At 36.6% G+C, this 19,299-nt stretch overlaps 1 protein-coding gene across 6 annotated transcripts; it reads right to left on the minus strand.

The window, feature by feature from the left end:
* Positions 1–2,326: 2,326 nt before the first annotated feature.
* On the minus strand, positions 2,327–18,708 carry LOC114752576 (chromatin modification-related protein EAF1 B). Of its 6 annotated transcripts, none has more exons than XM_028941318.1 (24): positions 18,345–18,708; positions 15,904–16,096; positions 15,753–15,807; positions 15,575–15,672; positions 14,105–15,446; positions 13,821–13,940; positions 13,408–13,680; positions 12,386–12,577; positions 12,034–12,114; positions 11,774–11,828; positions 10,981–11,429; positions 10,767–10,820; positions 10,037–10,094; positions 9,757–9,941; positions 9,615–9,668; positions 9,420–9,500; positions 8,552–8,689; positions 8,254–8,370; positions 7,096–7,196; positions 6,445–6,645; positions 5,971–6,343; positions 3,946–5,720; positions 3,437–3,673; positions 2,327–2,835 (listed from the first exon to the last, which is right to left on the minus strand). In XM_028941318.1, the coding sequence occupies exons 2-22, from the start codon at positions 16,059–16,061 to the stop codon at positions 4,104–4,106; spliced, it is 5,802 nt and encodes a 1,933-aa protein (XP_028797151.1). In that variant the 5' UTR covers positions 16,062–16,096; positions 18,345–18,708; the 3' UTR covers positions 2,327–2,835; positions 3,437–3,673; positions 3,946–4,103. The 6 variants fall into 6 exon arrangements, with proteins under 6 accessions (XP_028797151.1, XP_028797152.1, XP_028797156.1 ...); XM_028941319.1 differs by having other exon boundaries at positions 15,904–16,074; positions 18,343–18,708; XM_028941323.1 differs by having other exon boundaries at positions 13,462–13,680; positions 15,904–16,081; positions 18,343–18,708.
* Between the last annotated feature and the right edge of the window lie 591 nt (positions 18,709–19,299).

The following is a 19,299-nucleotide window of genomic DNA, read 5'->3' on the forward strand; positions in this document are numbered from 1 at the left end:
GGGCTTTCAGTCTGTGTTTAACTACATCCGAATCATAATAAGAATGTGATGAGGCTGAGTTTCTAAATAAAGGATTTATAATAACATAGTAAGAGCAATAAATTAGAATAAAATCAAGGTTTAAGTTGAAAAATATAGATCAAGACTGGGGAAACTAAAGTTGAATTTTGCTGTGTTAAAAGTTGGGCACATGCAAGTTTCATTCTCACTGGCAAGATGGCTGAAAAACACATGGCATGAAGATGGTGTGTTTTCTTTCTAAAAGCCATGCAGAAACCAAAGGGAAAAGTGGAAATGACGGTTAGGGACCTTTTTTAAAATAAAATAACGACAGTTAAGATGTTTAGAGGCTAAAATTTGAAAATGGCAGGACCAAAGTCCCTGAAAGGAAATTTTATAACCCAAAATGACCCTACTAAATTGTAGAATTATGGGTTAAAAATGTGTTTCAGCTCTCATAATTTCATAATTTTTGGGAACCCAAAAGCCTTGTATCACTTTCGTACTAGTTGAGAATTTAGAAAATGGTTAATTAGAAGAGAAAATTGCACGTAAATAGTTAAATACTAGAGAATGTGAAATCTGAAAAATATATGAAATCTTTCAAAATATCGGTACTTTGCGTATAAATGAATAATTTTTCTAATCAAAATGTATAATTTATATAAGTAACCGCACATGTTCCCCCCCCCCCATATATTGCATATGAAAATTAGGTAAAAGTATACATTTTATCTTTTAACTGTAAAGTGTTCTTTGTTTGTTTTATACCTTAGGCCTAAGAGATGGTTTCATGTTGATCCTATTGTTTTCACAACAACCATTTATCTTTATTAATTTTGATTTTGTGTTGATTTCTTAATTGTCAGCGTGTAATCATACTCAAAAAGCCCCATTATTGGTTTTACCATGTATTTATTAATTAATTTAATAATTGTAATTTATATATTTTAAAAGCATAAAATAAATAATTGCAATCTCAAAAATATTTTAACTTTTCTATAAGCACATATATCATTCTATTGAAAGCAATCATATTCGAAGTATTATCAATTATTAAATGTAAAAATATCTCTCAACAAAAATTCATACCTTGATTTGTGAATGCCATATTGTAAGAAATTAGCTCTTTCAATTAAACTCAACTCCTATTAATGAAAAATATTATAATTTAATGAGTGGGTTTTTTGTATTCTTGTATGGCATTATAAATTCTGGAGGAGTCAAAGTCCTCAACAAAGCCAAAGAATTTACACAACACAGATAAACAAGTAACATCATTGTCCTTCTGTTATGTGAGAACATCAATAAAACGAGAAATTTCTGTGTACACTCTAAACCAGCTGCCTAGATTTGGAAGAAGCCAGAAAAAACTCGTCAATTGCATCAATGGATCGCACCGCCTCACAAGCCTGCTTTGAAATTCTTTACGTGGACATTTGATCTTACCCAGTACAAAGATGGAACGTTTGCCATAATGCACTTTCCTTCCTCACTTGCCACAAGACAAGTACCTAATAGTAATAATGATATTACCTCCAATCGTCTATATAAGAGTTGGTTAGGATTGAATTTATTCATAAATATAAAATATGAACCCACTTTGCTTCTCAAATATATATAATTCATTTTTCAAAATATCTCTACTGATTACATGTATTAAGAGGGTTTCCATTTACTAATAATCATTATTAAACATGATATTTTAAAAAAATCAACTCATTTTTTAAACAACTAACTTAACTTATTTTTTAAAATTAAATAACTCGTATACTAAAGACAGAAAGGATAACTGCTTTTAATCTGAGCATGAGTGCTTGAACATATCAGCAGTCAGTGGTATTATTATTTTATTTTTTTTGGACTGGCAGTGGTATTATAATTTCAAGTCTGAAACTGCTCTGAATAGCATAAACCCTAGTAGTGAATAAGGAAATTCAACACAATTGTGAATTTGTAATTACCATATAAATCAGGTCCACGCAATCCCACAGTAACAGCAGTCTCCCACCCCATTACAACTTCAGAAGGAAAAACCCGTATTCTTCCAGTACACCATAAACACTCAAAAATGGTAGAGGAAAAAAAGTACAAACGAATCAAACCTGAAGAACCATCTAGTTATTTAAACATATGCAACAGAGTCAAACCACAAAATACCGGATAGAGCAATAAGAGGACTGATGACACTAATCCAAAATTATTTTTAAAAAATATATAATTTTTAATTTATTTTAGTTGGAAAAAAAAAAAACTTGCTTCCAATAACCTAAACGAAGTTCACACCTCCACCTATGATAACGGTTCCCATCAGCAAAACCTGAAGAATCAAAGCATTCTGTACCATAAATTCATATACTGTTGCGTAATACAAACCGATAAATGGGATGGTTCAACTTGCTGAATTTCAGGAACAGAAAATAGTCACGAGATTCACTACTTCCGCAAGTGCACAGGCAGTACAAGAAACAGAAAAAAGGTTTTAAAAAAAAAAAATCCATTGCCTCGTGCAAAAACTTGTATTTACAAATATTTGAATTGGCTTTTGCCAACAAAAATGATTGCTATCCCAATTAACTAAGAGGGTGACAATAAACACCCACTAATCTACCAAAAAAGGGGAATTGTGTTTCTCTACAGAATGGCCAAGAGAGACGACCCTGTACACACCTCTGTATTCGTGTCCCTTCCAGAAAAAAAAAGGGGGGGTTTAAAAAGTGATAATGTGCAAGATCTGGATGACACAAATAAAAATAACCAATAGTGCCAGCCAATTAATTTTTTAACAGGACCAGCAGAAACCAATGCATCTGTTTCCATATTCACCAGCTTCATCTGCACAAAACCCCCATAAAATAGATCACGTCATTTTTTCCTGCCATATATAAACCCAGCAAAAGAGCAATCTAAAGGCCAAATGAACATGCACACAACAGATCAGATCAACTTTCATTAAATACCTTGCAACTTGGTAAATACTTTAAGGTTTGAATGTGTGCGTGGGTGTCACTGTATTATACATGAGAGAATTAATGGGGTATCAAAATGCATGTGAATGTCAACTGAGGAAAATTACAACATACATCCACGCGTTATCTGTGTACCAGCACAAAATTGAGAGGAAAACTCAGATGATGTCATATAATATCAGTTACTACTCCCATACAGTGTCATCTAATTTGCATGACTGTTTCTTTAGATTCAAATTACGAAAGAACATGTCAGCATGCATTTGGCAGGAGGAAAAGCTCAAGATAAAAGTTGATGCAGAAAGATTTCCTGTTGTAAACTGAGAACGATAACCTAAACCAGCTGGACTTGGTTCTGCTGCGATTGATATTGTTATGCTTAAAATAGAAGGATAATGCCTAAGAATCAGCTACTAAACATATCAGCTCAGAGGAAAATTTGAAGTAAAAAGGTATGACGACGTTACAGGTCTAACTGGAGTAAAGCTGCAGATTCTCATCAAAATAAGACCTCAATGATGCAACAAATTTAATAACAATAGCCACCATCGTCGCCATGTGGACAAAGTGGTCATATTCTAGTTACGGATATGACCATTGAGGATAAACCTTTATCTACACCAGCATTTGTTGATTGTAAGCCCGTTGCATATGGTGCTGTACATGTCTCTAATTATTGTAGTCTAATGTCTCGTATCAGGTCTCTGTAAATACAAGGATTTATGTAGGTGAGAAGTTGCAGACTACATTTCCCACAAAAGCACCAAACTTAATCAGCAGTAGTTCAGAAAAATCATCCGATGTCTATGGATAATAATACTCTCAACTACGACCAGCTCAAAAGTCACATCCCCCACCAAAAAAACAAAATCTATAAAAACAACAGGTCGCTTATGCTTCAATGCTCACTATATTTGTGAATATAAGTGAAGGCAAAATAAGCTATATATATATATATATATATATATCTAAATACCTGTAAATTGCTGCCAAAAGGGCATAAAAAATTCCAATCCTGACAAAGGCCACCGCTCTCAGGGTAGCTGCTCTATCCATTTGGTTGTATCATTCCCCTTTGAATTCAGGACAGACAAAACAAAACTTGCTCTGCCCTGGCTGCGGATGCTGCAATTATTACTGAGGCTGACGTTGCAAAGTCACATGTTTATGTGAATGTTGATCTTGGCCCTGTTGATGCTGTTCGTGGGGCTGATGTACCTGTTGGGATGGAATAGGTTGCGATGAAGATTGTTGAATAGGCAGTGGCCGTTGCTGCCACTGTGCAGCTGAATTATGTACATGAGGCATGACAAATGACAACTGTCTAGGGCCTTGCCCTTGATTAATAGTAGGTTGTGGCTCATTCCCAGCTGAATTTCTAACAGGTACTTTCTCGAAGGAGCCCACTCGATTGGCAGGAGTTGGAACATGGGAATCAAATGGTGGTTCTGTTCTCCACTGAGCAGAGGAATCAATACAATCATGAGTCACAGCAGTGCCTGTACTAATCTGAGAAGCATTATTTTCAGGGGGATGATCAGCTTGAGTTAAGTCAGATTGAGGCTCGCTTGATGACTCAGAACGCACCCGAAAGTTCTGTTGCAACATTCTGTGAACATTTGACTGAGTTTGATTCATTTTCTTAGATTGTAGCTGAGATTGTTGCTGTGGCTGGGGATTGTTGGAAGAAATAACAGCTGATGAAACTGCTGTCTGAGGAGGTGACAATACATGACCTGATGGAACTGTTGGAGCCTGTCCCTGAGTACTATTATCAGAAGGTGATACCACTGACTGAAGTTGTTTTGATGAGGTGGTTATTGGCCCCGAATTTAAGTTGTGTTGCAACTGGGAATGATTTGAAGGATGAGCAGGACCCAACGGCTTTGATGGTTGAGTAGGATTTAAATTAGAAGCAGGATGTAAGTTTTGATCTCGCATCATGTGTGAAATTTTATCCCCTTTGTCAGCAGTTTGACTTGCTGGAGGTACTGATAATGTATGGAGATGAGAAGAATCTATAGGGATATTCTGTTGGACTGAGATGCTTCCTCTTCCCATTCCCTTCACAAGTTTAGCCTGCTGATGAGACAGTGGATGCTGCCGTTGATTAGGATGCTGCCTACCTGATTGTTGATGCTGTTGCAGCTGCTGCTGAGGCTGTCGCTGCCTTTGGTTCACTGCTTGATTGTTCAACCCACTAGCACCAGGATTCCTGGTGAACCCTTGTGCCAGGTGATGCTTCTGCTGTTGGTGAGATGACAAGGGAGTCAAAGGGTGTGAAGGTGTTACAGGGAAATGAGTTGCTTGCTGAGATGAATTTTGAGATTGGGCCAGACTATTATTTTGCAGAGATGATGACATCGAAGGTTGAGATTGTGCCTGAGCATGTGGCATCAATGCACTTGCTGCAGCAAGCTGTTGCTGTTGCTGCTGAAGATATCGCTGCTTCTTTAACTGTCTTTCCTTTGCCACCCGCATCATATAGGCTTGCTGCTGTGAATTAGTAGCAGCATGGTTTGGACCTTGAAGATTAGAATGAGGACTGCTGAGATGTGACTGTTGTTGGGACAGCTGATGTGGCTGCTGAGCTTGCCCAGGGTATGGCTGAGCAGGCGGTGGAATAGTCTGATTACTAAAGGAAGAACTCAACCCACTGAAAGCTGAAATACCTTGGCTATTCCCTTGAGTGACCTGCATCTGAATCTCTGGAATCACCATTTGCCTTTGATGTTCTGGATTATGGCCAGGCTAGTGACAGGGCAAAAGTTATCAGTGAAAATTGATATGGCTTCACGTGTGAGAAAAAGAATAATAAAATAACAGTAAAATAGACTAATGTTAATTTATTATCAACAGGTACCAAGGAAGCCATTTAAGCTAGACCAATGCATGGATGCTGAGTTGGATGGATTAAAAATTTCATAATCATAATTCTGCCTAAACAATGTCAACAATAAAATTTAACCCTTAAAAAAAATGGAACAGGAACACCCCTCACCCTTATCATATGTAATGCCTCATGAGATCTCAGCATTGAGCTGCCTTGTCCAGAACCAACTCCAGAGTGCATGTTTCCAGGACTTGGCATCCCCGTCATATTAGAGGCAAGCATGCTCCCAGAACTCACCATAGATGATGATGCCATTCCTTGAAACCCTGGCCTTGACAGTGCCATACTTCTGTTCATCCCACCAATCATGCCCACACTATTTCCACCAGAAAGCATGCGAACACCACATTCACTTCCCGAAAGAGATCCAGGAACAGACATGCTCGACTGCTGAACATTTCTTCTAGATAACATTTGATTATATTGTTGAATTCTTTGCTGCTCCTCAACTGACAAAGGTGAAGTTCTTGGAACCCCATATCTGTGTCACACAAAATATATTAACTACCCATCAAATGAGTTGTGAAACTGATGCAGTAAATTACTGCAACGCAAGAATCTTCAGCTGTATTAAGACCATACCTGGCAGAAGCAGCAGCCGACCCAGATGGTGAAGACAAGCTGTTACCAAGAACCATACCAGAAGATGCTGGAAGTGAAGGATTCACCCCAGACGTAGGAAGTACTGATGGCACAGAACCTTGATTTGATAAAAAACCACCAGCATGAGAACCCTGATACCCAAGGGGAAGGGAGTCTGCTATATCACAGAGATCAAGCGGCCTTCACCAAGAAATCAGCCAATTAAAAAACTTGTTCCCAATGAAATTGAAAGGGGAAAAAGAAAGAAAAGCAGCCCAAAAATGTTAAAATCAAATGTCAAATCCTATAAGATGAGCAAGGTAGGTAATGTAATAGAACGCAAACTATAGGTTAAACTCGCATCAATTACTGTTGGAGATCACAGGATCCCAATTTCTCCTACAAAATTATTTGTAATTTGTCTCCTTAACATCAATCTATTTTATTATTTTGTCCTGTCAAACATCATTATGCTTCAATTATTGCCTTTTTGGTGGCTAATTTGGAGGGATTAGATCGGAGGTTCGTCTCCTTTCCTTCTCTATATACTTAATTACTTCTCATTCAATAAAATTTGAACTCAAGAGCTCAAATTCTCTGAACTTTCACAATTATCACTTAAAAACTAAACTAAAATAAAATAGAGCTTACGTTAAAAGACCTCCATTCCGGTTGTTTGGGCTGACTTTGGAAAGAGCAATGACATGGGAGTTATCGACAGTCATTATTTGTTTTGCATCTTGATTATCATTCTGCATTAAAACAAAAAACATCAAATTAGAATCAAGTTCTGAGACTGAGGGGTTAAAAGGACAACGAAGTTTCCAAGTCCTCCACCGCCCCAAAGCAACTCAGAACTACAAGCTCATAATTCAAATAATCAGATAATGCATCAGTTACTTAATCTTTTCAGAGATGAACAAGATACTACCAAAGAAAATCAAATGGATAATTCCAAGACTGCTTTTGTTCGTCAAAAGTACTGTTTCATATACAACCACATTTTAGAACAACATAATGATCCAAATAGCTGCCTGAGTTTTTTTGGTTCGCTCACAGTTTCTGGATTACCCAATAATGTATCCCATATACATATAGATATGCTTGGGGGCCTGGGGCAAGCTCTCAAGTTCAAACAGCAACAAAAGCCAGAACATGATATCACATAAAGGTACTAAAGTGAATAGCCCAATAATAAAGAAAGCAAGTAAAAATAATATCAGGTCCTAAAAGTTCTAAAAATCATTGAATACCAATGCTAATACAAGGTGTCCTCTAATCTTACTAATGCATGACCAAGGAATTATGATAGGAAATTGCAATTCATCTGAGCTCCAGGTACAGGCATCAGTAACAAGGGAATAATAATACGAAAGGCATATCTTTTGATATCACATTGCCAATGAAACCGTTGCAATAACAAACTAGCATGTGAGAAGAAAGTTGAGGAATTCCATTTCCTTTCGAGGCAGGTAATGGCCCACATGAAACTTAACCACAAGATCTTGTGATAGGCACTGAATGATACCTTGCAAGATTTCCATCCCCACCAACCACAAGATAACACACAGGATATATATTGTACCCAGTTAACAATGTATCATGGCCACACCACTCCTAAGATTAGATTACAAGACCACTTAACATAATTATGCAGCATATAATGGAAATACTCAACCAATCGCAAGGAAGCAAACCTAAAGCATCGCTATGTAACAAGGACAAAAAAATATTTAAAAAATCAAGAACAAGTGATAAAAGGTTCAAGTTGTGGCAAGGGAAAATATCCCAGCATCATAGCAACTAAACCTGATTCCAGTGGTGACGGTATTTTTGCCCAATCTTAATAATTTTCTCAAAATGAGACTTAATGGTTTCCTCCTCCATGGGCCCTTGCAAACGCTGAAACAACTGTCTGGCACTGCCCTGCAAAAAGCTAGAACAAATCTAATCAATCAAAGCCTCAAAGTCCGTTGACCTCAAAATAAATAAAAAATAAATAAATAAACTCAGCTTAAGTAGTTAGGTTTACTACATATGGTTTCACCATTACATATTCTTTAACAGTTAATTAGAAAAAAAATGAAATTTGATAAAAGATTCCTGCCTTTGGAATTCCCGGTAGTGTGGATGGATAAGACTGAGAAGACCCTGAATCTTCAGCACTATCTGCACCATCCCCAGCACTTTTATCCATCAAGATCTTATGACGCTCCTTGCACTCTCTTGGCTTTCGAAAGATGTACTAGAAATGTCACAAATTTTTATCTAGTAAGTGAAGAATCCATTATATCCCAGTGAACCAAATCCAAATAAAATTAACTCAAAATAAATGAGAAAAACTTCAGCAGTCGAATCTTCAAAAAAGAGGGAGGGGTATCCGACATCTCCTTTTGATGTGGTGGCATAGTCAACATCAGTAATTACTAAAATCTTGTTCCTGAACGTTGCATAGAGATGTTCTATCATTTGCCATGCTGAATGAAGCGCAAGTAGTGCGAGATAATATCCTAAGATTAACATTTTTCAGTGGGTAAAGGACTCTTGCCCCGCATAAACAACCGGTTCTGTAGTGCTTTCATTTATTTAGTAACCAGTCAAAATCACAAAATGGAAAACGATCCTTGAAACTTCATTTAATTAAATCATTCTATAAACCTCTAGTCGCCAAACAACATGGCTTGATTTGTCTTAAAATAAAAAAGAACCTTGACTTTTCATTTCAACAATGTCTTTGAACTAGTAGAAGAAAAATTAACATGTTCCACAGCACTATAATCTTGACTTTCTTCAGAACCAAGTCACGTATGGATTTTCTTCAAACCGAAGAAAACAACAGGATTGTGTTTTTATTTCAATAATAGATCTTTAAAGTAACAGAAGATAAACTAAAATTTCCCAAAACCTTGCAATCTTCCCCTAATTTGCAAGATTATTCATATATAAGCTGTTGAGAGCATCACTCATAATCTTACCTTCAACTGGAGTATACTGTTGATAGCATCACTTATAAGCTCCCAGTTTGGACCCATATCATGTACTAAGACAACAAGTGCCTGTGATAGAAAAATAGAGGAAGGCCTTTATAGGTCAGTCATTGAGATAGAACCTAAACTATATATACCAATTTGGACAAGAAAATTCAATATAGCTGAGGAATTACAAACAACCTGGTCTTCAAATAACGACCAAGGACCTCCAGGATCTGACTGTCCAGCAGACATCTAAATGAAAAATAGAATAAGCAATTCAGCAAAGTCATAGCAAGAGATATTGCGGGAAAATAACCATGAAGGTCAATACCAAAGTTACCTTCAAAGTTTTAGCTTTCCGGCCCCTAATGATTTTAATGGACTTGCTGAGATTGGACATGTTACTCATTTGTGATGCAGCTGGGGAGGGAATAGAATTAGTCATTGGACTAATGTTGTCAAAAGTGTTATCAAATGATTGCTTAGTTATCTTTGGCTTCTTTGCATTATGTTGTCGATACAAACCTAAAAACAGGACAGTTGAATGTGTAAAGCCCAAAGAATACTAATCATCATACAAAACAGATTTCTAAAATACAACAAATAACAATGTGAAATACCACTGCTTCCGTTAGATTCAAAATGATGATCATCCAATCTCCTCTTGAAAAGACCCCTCTGCATTGCAAAGAGACCACATAACTAAATTAGAAAATCTTAATAGTAAATCAGAAGAGTGAAGAATGGGTTCAAAGAAAAACTCTTAAAAAAGTGACTGGAATAACAGTGAGGAAGACATATACAAAGAAATTGACTTAGTCAAACTGTCTTTTATTTTGCTTTTTTGATTTTTCTAAATATTTACCTTGGATATAATAGAAAGCCATACTGATGGAGCCCTTTCAAACAATTTACTCCCTAAAATCTAACTTCACCACAGTAAATTTGCAAATGCAAATAAAAGTAGAAGAGCAAGAGACAGGTCAAAATCAATTTTCAATAATCTATTCGAAGTCCAGTCACTCAATTCATTCTACAACCTACAAAACCAGTATCAATAATCCCAGTATCTTAATGGACAAGCCCATAACAACCCATGGGTATATAAAATTAAAATTGTGCAATGACATCGACAAGATATAAAAAAATAGCTTTCCAGAATAGAGTCAACATTTAACAGTTATAAGATGTTAAACAAGATATTTCCCGAGATAGACCCTAACGTTGATCTAATAACATCCTATTAATCTCAAATTTAAAGCCAGAAGTTTTGATCTGGTTTCATGACCTCCAAAGAGGAACACTGATACCATAACAAAGAATTTTTTATTTTTTATTATAAGGAGCTACCTGTTCATTTAGAACAACAGAATCCACCAGCCATCTCTGATCATATGCAGAAACCTGCAGACACACATGTTAAGCAACTAAAGCTGAAGTATGAATACAACAGTTTGTTCATATATTTTTTGGAAACATTTAAGAATGGAAAGAAAAGAAAAAGGTCTACACATCTCTTGAAAAAATGCCTGGGAGTTGCATGAAAATCTAAAATGATCGTTACCAGATTCTTTGCCTTCTTTGATTTGAAAGATGTTTCTACACAATCAGAAGGTAACTGCTTCTCTAAGTCTCCAACTGATTCCACCTCCAAACTTTTCAGGAACTGTGATCCACCATGTAAAGTACTCTGGTCATCCTGAAAGGAACTGGTGTCTCCACTAGAAGCATCTGTCTTAGTTTGAACCTGGATTGTCCTAGTGACCATGAAAGGACTTACAACTCTCTTCCTGGAAGCCATACGCTTGCGTTTTCGTTTTGTTGGAACTGACCCAACGTTTAAACTAGCAGGCCTTCTTCCAAATATCACGGATGGCTGCGTTCCAACATTATATTGACTGCAGGAACCTGGAGCACAAGACTTCATATTTCTATGTTTCTTCTGGGCATGCAAGTAATAAGTGCTGGTCTCTCCTTCATCCTCATCATATGCAATCTCTTCAGAACCAGCATCTACATTTAATTAAAACTAGAAAACTGTAACAAGTTCAAAAAAGATCAAGGATGCATCCAACATCAAATAACATATATTGTTGGAAACCAACGAATATTTAGACTAGCTTTTCTGTTATTATTTGATATTTTCCGATTATTTGTTGCTCATTATCTTTCTGTTTCATTTTGGCCGGAGAGGATTAGTTAACTGGTCCTAAACATGCAACAGGATATCTAAAAGGAATCTAATCTAAATCAGGTTAGAATCTTCCATCAATATGTAAGCCACCTATTGACTGAATCAATAATTCAGAGGACGACAGCCTTTGACCTCTGTTTCACATTTAATAATCCCCACATACCTCCTGCAGTATCATAAAAAGACATCTCAACTTCTTGAATGCCACCCCCTGTTCTCTGGAAAAACGATAAATGAATTAGCTCTCAATGAGAGCGACCAAGAGCTAAGTGATTAATAGACACAATCACATTGATAATATATGAGAAACAAACATCGTCACTGCAAATAAGACTAAACCATGATTCTCAGAACCCCTACAGTCAAAACCATTCAAGAGTAAAAAAAAAGCAGTAAACAGAGCATCTCTAGTCATAATTTTACCTCGAGCTGTAGAAAATGAGATTCAACAGATTTTCTATATGCTTCAATTGCCATAGGAGGAACTGTATAGAAAAGATTTTCCTGTCAAATCAAAATGGCATGGAAAGAGTTACTTGCTTAAATCCATGAAATGAAATGAACAAATTATCAAAAAGAGTCCACCCAAATCAACAAATAAGTCATCCAATAGATGAAGCAGCTTATCCAATGGGAATTAACTACCAACATTTGATAAAACTAGCATGTCAGTGCCAATATACAGGTGATGGAGAGAGAAAGAGTAAGAGAGATAGGTCACTAACATCAACATTAACATGTTAACCAAATATTTATAAGGTAACTTGGCCCATACTTCAGTAAGAAGCTCCTCCCATGACCTATCCACATTGCTAGAGTCAGGTATCCTTTCAGCTGTTTTCACTGCAGCTGGTTGGGAGGAAATTCCGAGAGAGTTGTTATACTTCAAAAATCTCAAGGCATATGCTTGCAATTTAAGTGACACGATCTTTCGGGGACATTCTCCTTTCAAGTCTTTGCGTGTCTCCTGACAAAACCAAACATTATAAACATCAGTAAATTATTAGGTCATAATACAAAACAAGTTAGAATGCGAAAGATATATAATGTTGTCTAAATACACCAACACTATATACATAACATATATTATTTCCCATTATGGTATCATACAACAATTCCAAACCCTTGATGAATCCAGCTAAAGTACACAAACAAAACAAGTTATTACAACAACAATAACAACAACAAAGCCTTATCCCACTAGTTGGGGTCAACTGCATAGATCGCATGACGCCATTGAGCCCTATCCAAAGCCAATCTTTGGACAAACAAACAAAACAAGTTAACGTCACACAAATGAAAATATCAAGAAAAACTTGACAACAGTCCAACACAAAAAGGCAAAGAAGTACTATGTAAAAACAATATATCATTTCCCAACAGTTTTCAAGATTTGTAACTTCCAATTCAGAAATAATCACCAGCTGTAAATGATACAAGAACACAAAGCATAATCAAATTAATACGAGATATGAATTTTTACAAGGTCCATCCAGTTCTGTAAATTATTTTGGTTCCCACATCATTGTATGAATGAAAAAAGGTTTAAATGGCAATTACATGCTATAGATTAAGTGGTTTGACATAGAATCATCTGACTATTAACCAACTAATTTCAGAAAGTAGCTAATTAAATATAAAAAGAATCATGTAACATAAGTCTTATCAAGGTGACCAGCCCAAAGCAGTTGCCAACAGAGAAGATCCAAGAAATTTTCTTTTTCTTTTTCTTTTTCTTTCTTTTCTTTTTATTTTTTCTTCTTTTCATGGATAGAGTGAAAGGTGCACATAAACAACCAGCATCGTGTTGGAATTTCTGCTCTTGTCACTAGAAGCTTCATATGAATAAACCTTCCCAGATTCAACAGAAGCACCACCGTCTTTATGAGTAGGATCATCATCGCCCACAGGGTGCGCAACTGAATGCCAAAACTGCAAGACAGCCTTTGCCATGCTGTGAGCCAAATTTTTTGACTCCCTATGTTTGTTTTGTTTACCATATCTCAATTGAGATGTCACAGCAGCTCGATGACACAATTGTGCAGCAGCAGCTATCTTCCAAAGACGCTCCTACAAACACATTCAATAATCAAAGATCAAAATTCAAAATATAAAAGTGGCAAGAAATAAATTTGCCGGTCCAAAAATTGAAAGACTCCAATATAGAAAGGGAAAGAGATGGAATCTCTAGCAGGTCTAGAAATTTAAACCTGCGCAAAATCATTTGCCAACCATGACACTTCCTCAAGGACAAAACCCCAGTGAGATACTCTGTGGTTTTCTGCAGGCAATTTCTGAATTGATAATTCTGCAATCCTTTTGCGCTTGGCCTATTTATCAATATCACATAATATTAGATAGATTTGTTTATGCTTATGCCAAGTGTGGCAGGAGGGGGGGGGAGAACTCCAAAAATTGACAAATAGAAGAACTTTGATTGCTAGAAATTTTCACACAAAAAAAAAAAAGAACAAAAACAATAACAAAGACAGACCTCTATGATCCGAGCCTCTTCCAAGATAAAATCTTCACTAGCCTTGTCTGCCAACTTCAAGTGACTAGAACATGGTCCACAGTCAGAGGCATCAGCATTAGCCTTTTCTTCTAGAGCAGTCTGGGGTTCTGAAATTGACACAGCCATAGGACCAGAATGTCTTCCACAGCTGCTGTCTTTGATGGAGCAACAGCGATCCACCATGACATCACTTCCTTTATCAGACTTTGATATGGTATTAGAACCATGCTGCACATCCTTACTATTACAAGAATCATTACTGCTAATATGCATATCTTCCTCATCCTTAACCATATTAATAGCACCACAATGGTTTTGACGACCAGCATCATTATTATAGCTGACAGTAGCATTACTTTCACCATTGTTAGCCTTGTTATTTTCTTTTACAGCTTCAAGAGTTGAGTTTAGCTTCTCAAATTCTGCTGCTTGTTTTATATCACTTCCATTAGCATCAACATTCTTTATATTGGTACATATGTCACTATCATTATTTACATCTCTACCTAGGCAAGTCTGGGTGCAGGACAACTCTGAATTGAAATTTTTCATGCCCAATACACTTTTCCTGTCTGCTTTTATGTTGCCAAAGCCATTGCGCTGATCTGAACAAATTTCATTCTGACATTTTGTGGTATCTGCAAAAGGGGGAGGTTCATGGTTATCTGAAACTGCTGGTTCCCTAGCTTCAATCACATTAGCCTCCCTTGAAGCCATGATAACTAAGTTTTGTGCAGTATCATCTTGAGACAGTAAAATACTTTTATCTTCCTTAACCCTTCTGTTATTGGTGACTTTCAAGTTCTCTTCAAGAACACTAATGCTGCCATTATCTGTTTGATTTGTTCGTACATGATCCAATTCATGTTCCAACGGAATATTAGATGTTAAATCTTTAGTAACCACCAAATCACCATTTGAACTTGCAGGCCTTGGCTTGGAAACAGAAGACGAGTTGTGGACTTTTTGGCTGTTTGTCTCAGATGTCAACCCTTTCCCATCTCTTGCAGCCCCACGAGGACCATGATTTGGTCGGGACCTGTTCCTTCTAGCATACGGGCGGAAAATAGCAGAATCTTCTGACTCCTTAGGATTTCGACTCCCCATAATTTTCGAAGACTGTTCTGATGGGGCAATATAATTCCTTCTATTCGAATGTAAAGACCTCTTTTTACTTTCAGTTAGCTCATTCTCTCGATCAAAAAGTGAGAGATTATCAGCAGTATTAGGCTCACTAATGGAAGGAACCACTGGTCTAGCACTGCTATCCACTGAATCACCATGAGGGGAGGCAGCCAATGCAAAACTACCTTTTGCTTCGCTGACATCACAATACAAGAAGAGGACATGAGAAAGATGATATATCAATTGGCAATCTATACACAGAAGAGATTCATAAGAAGGTAGCACATAGGTCAAGGAGTTTAAACACACACACACAGAGCCAACCTTGTCACAAATTGCTCATGATGTTGATCAGTGAGTGAAGTAGACTGGACACTAACTGAAGCAGTATTCCCAAACTTAAAGTCCAGGGGATTTCCACCCTGCACTTACAGGACGCGATTAATCATCAACTAACAACTAAAAATTGGAAACATAAGCCCAAAGGATTAAGACACCATACCCTTTCAAGAAATTCCAGCTCCCTTCTTCTTTCCTCACGAGCATCATACTCCTGTCTGTAATCAACATTCAACAGTTATTCTCAAAGCATCAGAATAAATTTACACTTAAAAAATACTCTGCATTAACCACATAAAGGATCTCCCTGTTACCTGAGCTCAGCTCGGGCTTTCTCAATTGCTGCTTGGCGCGGAGAAGTTTTCAAACCTTTACCAACTCCGCAGTCAACGACGCCTCCCATGGAATCAACCTCAGCATTTACAAGGAAAGTGGGTCCTGAGTTACATCCACGCATTCCCGGCACTATCATCTATAAGCTTCACCTTCCATCTATTACCAAGTCAGTTTATGTATTAAGGCATACTATCAAGGAAACCAAAAGCCATAAATGCATTTACAGATCAATACCTAATGATATAGACACCAAATGGAAATATTAAGGCACAAAGTGACAATTTCAGCCCAACATTATCTGAAATATGAAAATCACTCCAAAATAAGAAGCATAACATTTGCATGCTTTTCAGTTCAGCAAGGTTTAATCCCTACCAGGAACCCCCCCCCCCTCCTCAAAAATAAAACAGTTGGCTCTCTACCCGACTCAACTATTAAAGTATGAAATCCAAAAGATCATGTGCAGCCATTTTATGGTTTTCAAGCAGATCACATCTGTTGCCCAGCACAGTAATGCTCTAACTATATTGGTCGCATCAGCAATATTGTGGCCATATCGCATAATGTGATCCACAACAAACAGCCAAACCTAGAAGATGACAAGGGTTGCAATGTTTCTGCAAGCTAAATATGAGAGAAGGGAAGAAAACAAGAAAATTATGCACACATTATTTACAAAGAAAATTTCTATGGAATCAAGTTTTTACCAACAAACATGAAAAATATGGAAGGGCTCACATAGCTTATTTATTTATTGGTTTATAATGTATAAGTAAATAAACTCTCATTTGAAAAAGCCCTGTACTCATATTTGTTAAACAATGCTACACTGAAATAGCCATGAGCTTAAATTTCAAAGAAATGCATTTTCCAAGCAAAGTCTATATCTGTAGAAAGCCAAATGGTTTACGTATAGTGACAATGTAGCTTCAATCGAACTTCATTCTTTTGTCATCTCTCTTCGATTATTATTAATAATTCTCCCTTTTACTTTATGCACAACACATTGATTACACTTTTTTATTCTTATATTTTAATTTAATTTAATTGTGTTTTTCTCTCCAAAGTTTTTCAATTTTTCTTTCAGTATTACATTCCCTCAGGCCATCCGTCCTGGGCATGTCACTGGACAAAATCCAGCTAGATATAATTATTAGAAAATAAATTCAAATTCAAAGAAAAAGTCACCATTAGATAATTCAGACAGGCTTTAAAGGTTTTTTTAAAAAAAATTTAAAAATAGCGCGGTCAATGCATTGCTTACACATAAAAACTTCTGTCATTCCAAAATGTTCACCAGGTCGTAGGGGTCCTTCATTAACCCCAAAAATGAAATCAAGGGACCTTTAACTAGAAAGTAGCAATTCCAACCTAAGTAAAATGAGGACAAGACCAGGGACAGGACATTCTTTGAGAGCTTTGATAAGGGTAGGCTTTTGATACATATATTTACAGTAGAATCAAGGGTGTTTAGCTTCAGATATACCATATAAATAACTCAAACCAGATAAAGAAGAAATAAGGAAGAAACATAAACTGTTACCATTATGACACAACCAAACATTTAACTGGAAGTTTTATGCTTTGGCATGCCAATGAAAACATCTTTAGGCCCCATACACTAAACGTTTCTACGCATAAAATAATTATTTCCATAAAAATTTTGCGTGAACTGTTGAATGAATCAGATGTTAACTCTTCCTTGAAAACTAAAGTAGGAAAAGAGTAATTCCAATATTCACCAGGCAAATGGTCCGCATCTGAAAATCAAATTAAAAAGATTTTTTCTCTCCAGTTTCTGCGACTAACAGAAAGTACGTTCATAAGTCAGCAGGTCACATCATTTAATTATAATGTTAAAATATCTACAGTCCTACTGAAGCGGAAATGCATAACCTGACAGAAGTCGTGCATTTCCACGGCCAATATGCAGAAGAGGGAGGCAAGGAATGCTTTTTTTCCCCCCACCTCAAGGAAAGCATAGTAATTCACACCTAAATTACAAGTCAGTCTACTTATTAATACGCATGTTGGTCAACTATTGCATGTATAGAGGTTGCCGCCAATGATTCCCTCCAAAATTTCAAAGAGTCATCACTTATCAGGAACCTACATTTATTCTTCAAATTATTTGATTATCGCTTAAAGGACGCATTCCCAATAAGGCCAGACATATTTCCCCCATTCGTGAACGCATTAATGCACAAAACCATAAACGGACACAAATTCCAGCAAAAACCCGAAGGTATTCCACCACAATGTATATGACAGTCTCAATGAAAAACAGTTTCGCATAATTCGCCCAAATTATCGATAGGCTAATGATAAACGTTTCCACGAATTCCCCAATTGATGAGTCTAGGGTTTCTTAACCACACCAAACGCCAAAACAACAGCAATCAAGACAAGAAAAATACCCGGTACACACAAGAGTCGCGAAATTGGAAGCTAGGGCACTGCTAGTGACAACTGAAGGCGTCTGTCCCTGAATTTTCTCTCTCCTAGGGTTTGTATGAGGTCCCTCCTTCAGTGGGGATAACACGAATTTGACCTAAAAACTAACATTTCACATCAAATGTCCGCCATTAAAGCTTTCCTCAATGTTGGCGTGGAATCCAACGTCCCCAATTAGGTTGTCTTAAACAGGTCTTGTAGGAATTTCGTAAGAATTGATTTTGTTTCTTACATCTGCAACTAGTCAGTTCATCGTCCGGGTCTATAGCAACCGTGCGACTTCTGCAGGTGGTGGGCTGGACATGAAGACGACGGTGACGATGAAGAGGGCTTCAAGGATCAACAATTTAGAGGTCCATTTTGGGCTTTTATTACGTAATATTTATATTACACCAATTAAAATTGTGCTCAATTGAGTTTTTTATTATTTTAGTGATTAAGAAGGTGTTTGGATAGAAATAAAACTATAATTTTAAAAATAATTTTGTAGTGAAAAAATATTCTAAAAAAATACTTTTATAGCTTCCAACACTCTCTAAATAAATATTTTTCCTTTGTCGTTGTTCTTGGGGCACAGGGCCCCAACATAATATTAATCCGTTCATTTGATTTACAAAGTAGAATGAATACATTAAAAAAGATTATCTCAAGAATAAAAGGTCTATATATAGGTACCATAAGAGAGTCAAAGCTCAAGAGATAAGAAAGAATACTGCTTAAAATATATTACCTCCGGTCTTAATTATAAGACCCAATTGACTAATTTAAAGAGATTAAGGAAGTAAGTTAAGTTAGTTATTTGTAACAAATAAGTGTTGTCATTCCTAAAATATCCTTACTAATTAAATGTGTTGGCTAGAACTATCATTATTAGAAGGACTATCTTGAGAAAAAATGCATAAATATGAGAGACAAAATAG

Source organism: Neltuma alba, unplaced genomic scaffold (assembly GCF_004799145.2).
Source record: "Neltuma alba isolate B1F8T4 unplaced genomic scaffold, ASM479914v2 tig00007441_pilon, whole genome shotgun sequence".
Lineage (NCBI taxonomy): Eukaryota > Viridiplantae > Streptophyta > Magnoliopsida > Fabales > Fabaceae > Neltuma > Neltuma alba.